Source organism: Saimiri boliviensis, chromosome 17, assembly GCF_048565385.1.
Source record: "Saimiri boliviensis isolate mSaiBol1 chromosome 17, mSaiBol1.pri, whole genome shotgun sequence".
NCBI classification, from domain to species: Eukaryota; Metazoa; Chordata; class Mammalia; order Primates; family Cebidae; genus Saimiri; species Saimiri boliviensis.
The window spans coordinates 46,683,450-46,690,636 of NC_133465.1; the positions used below are offsets into that span (position 1 = coordinate 46,683,450).

The 7,187-nt window shown below is 42.0% G+C and overlaps 1 protein-coding gene across 1 annotated transcript; it reads right to left on the reverse strand.

Moving 5' to 3' along the window:
• Positions 1-1,732: 1,732 nt before the first annotated feature.
• Positions 1,733-2,519, reverse strand: LOC141579941 (uncharacterized). The gene has a single exon (XM_074388709.1). The coding sequence runs from the start codon at positions 2,472-2,474 to the stop codon at positions 1,800-1,802; it is 675 nt and encodes a 224-aa protein (XP_074244810.1). The 5' UTR covers positions 2,475-2,519; the 3' UTR covers positions 1,733-1,799.
• Between the last annotated feature and the right edge of the window lie 4,668 nt (positions 2,520-7,187).

Genomic DNA, 7,187 nt, shown 5'->3' on the forward strand with positions numbered 1-7,187 from the left:
TTGTATCATCTAAATGTTTAAAGCACATATATTTGTGTACAACTGATATAAAAATCCTCAGAAAAGAATAAATGTGATTTATATGAAATTCATAATTTTTCTACAGTCTGTTAAATATTTTTTCTGCTATGATGTCGACCTTCTTGTTTCTTTCATGAACTAAAGTATTAAAAGTACATTTCAGTCTGTCATTTCAGCTCTCAAATTAGCTACCATGAATTTCAAATTGTTTTGGGGGACAGTCTGGGTTCCCCAGGAAGCAGACACTGAGATGGAGAGCAACTTGCAGGAGGTTTATTAAAGCTCTTGGGATTAACACTGAGGAGGGGAAGGGAGGGGAAGGGAAGGGAGAGGATGGAAGGTGGGGGCAAGAGAGAGGAAGGGCAGGGAGAGGAAGGGAGGGGAGAAGAAGGGAGAGGAGGGGAGGGAAAGAGAGGGGAGGAAAAAAGAGGGGTGGGGAAAGGAGGGGAGGGGAAGGAAAGAAGAAACTGAAAGATGGTGCTTTAAAAGCTCACAGCACTGTTCACAATAGTAAAGATATGGAATCCATCTAGGTGCTCATCAACAGTGCATTGGATAAAAAACATGTGACACTTTTACACCATGAAATACTACACAGACATAAAAAGGAATAAAATTATATCTTTTGCAGCAACATGAATGTAGCTGGAGGGCAGTATCCTAAGCAAATTATTCCAGGAACAGAAAACCAAATATTGCATGTTCTCACTACAAATGGTAGCTAAACATTGGGTACACGTGGACACAAAGATGGGAATGATTGGGGACTCCAAAAAGGGGGAGAGAGGGAGAGAGGAAGGGCTAGGAATGGCCCACTGCTCACTACCTGGTGACAGAATCATTTGTACCCCCAACCTCAGCATCACACAACATGTAACAAATATGAATATGTACTCTTTGATTCTAAAATAAAAGTTGAAATTATTTTTAAAAAATAATGAATTGTATTCAATCTTTCCAAACGTTCCCCCTGTTGTTATATTCATGTATATTTCATGACTTCAGTTTTACTCTTTTTACTAAAGCCTACAAAATGACTAGTTGATTTTCCTAAGCCTGCAAAGACTTTTCTAGAAATTCTAGGCAGTGATCGATGTCAGTTGACCTCTGTTGGTAGGTTGACTAATGTGTGCTGTCTGCACTACAGGTGTGGATAAAATGTAATCACCCAGAACCCAAGTATAAAACCTTTATAAGAAATGGAATATGAATCATATTCAATTTTTAGTGCCAATAGAATGGAGGTTTATTTTGGTACATGGAAATGACAAGGTACAAAAATATTTGCAAAAGACTTTAAGAGACTTCACTGGACTTCGCGGTTGAAGGCGTTAAGATCTGTGGCCCTACAGATGATGGAGGCAATCTTCAAATTCTGTAGGCATGACGAATAAATGTCCTGAAGTCAAAGAGGTGGGGGAATGTTGGAGAGAAATTTGTAGATTTATTAGGAGACTGTCAATGAATTCATCTGGAAGGCAGGGAGTTTGGACAAAAGGCAGAGTGCAAATACAGATGTTCTAAGGATGAGGTTTGCTTATGGGACACAGATCAATTCTCTTGAACACTCCACATGTTTTAAAGCAGAGCCTTCATCTGTAGGAAAGGAGGTGATAATGAAGTGGTGTGTTCAAGCAGATTTAGCAGCAAGAGGAGGCACAGCACATGGGGCGGGGGCAGGTGGAGATGACACAGGTTGGGCGATAGCAAGTGGTGTGGCAGGAGACTTGGCCACAGACTGGACGCAGGCAGCAGCAGGGGCGGCAAGAGCTTGATTCTCAGCAAGAGCAGGGGCAGCAGCTGGAGATGCAGCAGCTGGGGCGGCAGCAGGTGGTCCTGCAGCAGGTGGTCTGACAGCAGCTGGGGCGGCAGCAGGTGGGCTGGCAGCACACAGACTGGCAGCACTGGGGTCTGCAGCAGCTGGACACACAGCAGCTGGGCCGGCAGCAACTGGAGATGCAGCAGCTGGGGCGGCAGCAGGTGGTCCTGCAGCAGGTGGTCTGACAGCAGCTGGGGCGGCAGCAGGTGGGCTGGCAGCACACAGACTGGCAGCACTGGGGTCTGCAGCAGCTGGACACACAGCAGCTGGGCCGGCAGCAACTGGAGATGCAGCAGCTGGGGCGGCAGCAGGTGGTCCTGCAGCAGGTGGTCTGACAGCAGCTGGGGCGGCAGCAGGTGGGCTGGCAGCACACAGACTGGCAGCACTGGGGTCTGCAGCAGCTGGACACACAACAGCTGGGCCGGCAGCAACTGGAGATGCAGCAGCTGGGGCGGCAGCAGGTGGTCCTGCAGCAGGTGGTCTGACAGCAGCTGGGGCGGCAGCAGGTGGGCTGGCAGCACACAGACTGGCAGCACTGGGGCCTGCAGCAGCTGGGAGGGCAGCAGGTCTCCTGGCAGAGGTCTTGACCACAGCCCTGGTCAGAACACACGGAGCCACAACGGGAGTCGACCATGGTGTCAGAAGGTGGAGGATCTGGGTGGGTTTCCAGGAGAGTGAAGTTCTTGGGTTTGGAAATCTTCTGGGCCCATGGCCACTTTTATACGCTGCTGAAGGCCCATTGCCACCACGTCATTATTTTCTTGTTATTATTTACCTGCTGGAAAGCTTAATCATGTAATTACATAATTGTGTGTTTCTAGTTAAATACTTCTAAACAGAAAACATAACATATTTCCTTTTCCTGCTGTGCTCCTGCGTTTTCATTGGAAAAGCTTGTCATATTTCTTCTTTAGTCAGTGTCACCTTCGACCCTGGCCTATGCAGTGACTTTTACAAAGCGCTGGTCACGTGACTCTCTGACTTTTTTTTAAGCATGACTCTCCCTCCTACCTGTAGATTGCTCTCTGCAAATCGTGCGGTATGATGTTTGTAATATGGATGTATCTTTTGTTGTCAAAGAATGTCTTGGTCAGGTGAAACGCTGGAAAAGAATTAGAAGGAAGGATTTATTTGGGAGAAGGATGTCCTAATGAGGATGACTCTGATCCCATGTGTGCATCTTGGATGGTCTGGGAGATGGTCAGATCCCAAGGAAGTTCTAAAGTCTGTGTCAGATCTTATTCCACAGCCTCCAGTGAAAGTACTTACCCATGACTCACTGCCTTTAAAGGGTAAAAAAACATTTTGCTGTATGTCCTGTAGTATAGGCATTAAGAGTAGGAAGTTTTGATTGATTGATTGATTGATTTTGTGAGGGAGTCTCGCTCTGTCACCCCGGCTGGAGTGCAGTGGCGCAATCTCAGTTTAATGCAGTCTCTGCTTCCTGGGTTCAAGCGATTCTCCTGCCTCAGTCTCCTGAGTAGCTGGGACTACAGGCACGTGCCACCACGCCCAGCTACTTTTTGTATTTTAGTAGAGACGGGCTTTCACCAGGTTGGCCAGGACAGTCTCACTCTCTTGACCTCGTGATCCTTCCGCCTCGGCCTCCCAAAGTGCTGGGATCACAGGTGTGAGCCACCCCACCCGGCCTGATTTATCTTTGATCATCAAAATTGCATGATGGATTTTTCATTTACAAAAGTAATTGTTATATATAAACAATATTCAGAATTATTAAGTCTTCAACAACATGCATCAGAGATGTTTTACTAGGGACTCCGGGTGTAGAATGGATAAGCGCTCATCTTTTTCTTGCAGGTACTTGAATAAGACACACTCATAGGAAACAGAGTTTGGCAAAAATAAAAATAATTACAATTATGTTCATTAAACCACTAAAATAAAATCGTATAGTATGTGGATAAGTTCCATACACCTTCAGTGTGTATATATTACTTGTGAAGTATTGACTAGGTACCAGGCATCATGCCAAATATTTTTGTTTCATTTTTACTCTTTAATACAACCTTATGAAATAGTGTATATTTTTATTACTCTTTTAGTGAAATACTCAAAAGAAGCATTAAAAAGATCTATGCAACAATCTTGCATGTTCTTCACATGTACCCCAAAACCTAACATGCTATAAAAAAAGAAAAAAGAAAAAAAAAAGTTAAACAAACAAAAACTTGTCCAAGATTAAAGAGAAAGCAAGTCTAATATGTCTTAGTGTAGCCACGAAAGTCATAAAGAGTTAAATTTACTAAACCTTCTGAAACTGTTTTATCTTCCTGGAAGATTTCATCTTTTTTGTCCACTCTGCAAACTCCTACTTATATGTCAAGACCCAGTTAACATATTTCCTCCTCAATAATATTTTTCCTAATAAGCTACCCCATTTATGTAGCATTATTTTCTGCCTTGTGCTCATAATTTGATACATTCTACCCTGTTATAATCATTTACTTCTGTCATTCCTCCATGTGCATTGCAAATACCCTGAAGGCATGGGCTATGGCATTTATTCTTGTGACCTTGATACTCAGCACAGAGGACACTCGTGGTAAATGTTTGCTGAGTGAATGAAGGCTTTTTGATGACACAGAGGTGTGTAAATCCTTTAAAATTGTATCTATCTTTTGACTTCTGGATAAGTGAGGGAAAACATTCCAAACAAAGAGATCATAGTTTCATTTCAGAAAAACTACACTTTTTTATGTGATAGGTAACATGTCACCTGATAAATAACATGTGGAAAGTTGTGGAAGTTATGATTCAATTTATAGAATGAGACTTGTTTATAAATAACCAGGAATGCCGTGTTTCACACTCACGCCTATATTCACACAAGAAAAAAGACAGGAAGCAGGTAAACACCAAATGGTAACACTGGTTCTCCTTCACCTCCTGACTTCCCACTTTTGCTTTTATTGATTGGTGTAACTCTTATTGCCCATTTGATACCAGTCAGTCAAAAATGTTTGCTGAACGTCTATTGTCTTAGCTTGAATTCTACCCAAAGCAAACCTTGGAAAAAGACTTCAGTGCACCTAATTTATTTGGGTGATGGATCCAGGAAGCACAAGTGAGAAAATGGGGAAAGTAAGACAGGAAATTTAGAAAATCCCAAGAATGTTTGTGCTAATCATAGGTCCCCAATGTGGGCATCTGGGGAAAATCCCTGGGGACAGGCCTGAGTTTGGAGGCACTTGGCCACCAAAATTGCACACCTGGAGAGTCATCTGGGCATTAGTATTAATCATGAGACCAGAGAAAATATGAATTTATACTAATCTATAGACTTTTATACACTAGCAATCGTTCTCTCTAAAATTTAATGGGAAAAATGTACTTACAATTCTCAAGAGTAAATAGAAAAATATATAAATAAATCTGACAAGCCTATGTGAAGAAAAGTGTTAACATTTTCTGAAAGACATAAAACAATGTTTGAATAAATGTCAGAACAAGAGATGTGCAACCAAAGCCAGATTTTCAAATAAATACATACATGTGGCACAAATGCATTTAATGGGGATGTATCTCAATTTGTAACATTAGGTCTTGAATGGGATTGACAAAGACCATGATGGGAAACTTACCTTTGGTCGCATTGTTTTGTATCATCTAAATGTTTAAAGCACATATATTTGTGTACAACTGATATAAAAATCCTCATAAAAGAATAAATGTGATTTGTATGAAATTCATAATTTTTCTACAGTTTATTAAATATTTTTTCTGCTATGATGTCGACCTTCTTGTTTCTTTCATGAACTAAAGTATTAAAAGTACCTTTCAGTCTGTCATTTCAGCTCTCAAATTAGCTATCATGAATTTCAAATTGTTTTGGGGGACAGCCTGGGTTCCCCAGGAAGCAGACACTGAGATGGAGAGCAACTTGCAGGAAGTCTATTAAAGCTCTTGGGATTAACACTGAGGAGGGGAAGGGAGGGGAAGGGAAGGGAGAGGATGGAAGGTGGGGGCAATAGAGAGGAAGGGCAGGGAGAGGAAGGGAGGGGAGAAGAAGGGAGAGGAGGGGAGGGAAAGAGAGGGGAGGAAAAAAGAGGGGTGGGGAAAGGAGGGGAGGGGAAGGAAAGAAGAAACTGAAAGATGGTGCTTTAAAAGCTCACAGCACTGTTCACAATAGTAAAGATATGGAATCCGTCTAGGTGCTCATCAACAGTGCATTGGATAAAAAACATGTGACACTTTTACACCATGGAATACTACACAGACATAAAAAGGAATAAAATTACATCTTTTGCAGCAACATGGATGTGTCTGGAGGACAGTATCCTAAGCAAATTATTCCAGGAACAGAAAACCAAATATTGCATGTTCTCACTACAAATGGTAGCTAAACATTGGGTACAGGTGGACACAAAGATGGGAATGATTGGGGACTCCAAAAAGGGGGAGAGAGGGAGAGAGGAAGGGCTAAGAATGGCCCATTGCTCACTACCTGGTGAAAGAATCATTTGTACCCCAAACCTCAGCATCACACAACATGTAACAAATATGAATATGTACTCTTTAATTCTAAAATAAAAGTTGGAATTATTTTTTACAGATAATGAATTGTACTCAATCTTTCCAAAACATTTCCCCTGTTGTTATATTCATGTATATTTCATGACTTCAGTTTCACTCTTTTTACTAAAGCCTACAAAATGACTAGTTGATTTTCCTAAGCCTGAAAAGACTTTTCTAGAAAGTCTAGGCAGTGATCGATGTCAGTTGACCTCTGTTGGTAGGTTGACTAATGTGTGCTGTCTGCACTACAGGTGTGGATAAAATGTAATCGCCCAGAACCCAAGTATAAAACCTTTGTAAGAAATGGAATAAGAACCATATTCAATTTTTAGTGCCAATAGAATGGAGGTTTATTTTGGTACATGGAAACGACAAGGTACAAAAATATTTGCAAAAGACTTTAAGAGACTTCACTGGACTTCGCGGTTGAAGGCGTTAAGATCTGTGGCCCTACAGATGACGGAGGCAATCTTCAAATTCTGTAGGCATGACGAATAAATGTCCTGAAGTCAAAGAGGTGGGGGAATGTTGGAGAGAAATTTGTAGATTTATTAGGAGACTGTCAATGAATTCATCTGGAAGGCAGGGAGTTTGGACAAAAGGCAGAGTGCAAATACAGATGTTCTAAGGATGAGGTTTGCTTATGGGACACAGATCAATTCTCTTGAACACTCCATATGTTTTAAAGCAGAGCCTTCATCTGTAGGAAAGGAGGTGATAATGAAGTGGTGTGTTCAAAGCAGATTTAGCAGCAAGAGGAGGCACAGCACATGGGGCGGGGGCAGGTGGAGATGACACAGGTTGGGCGATA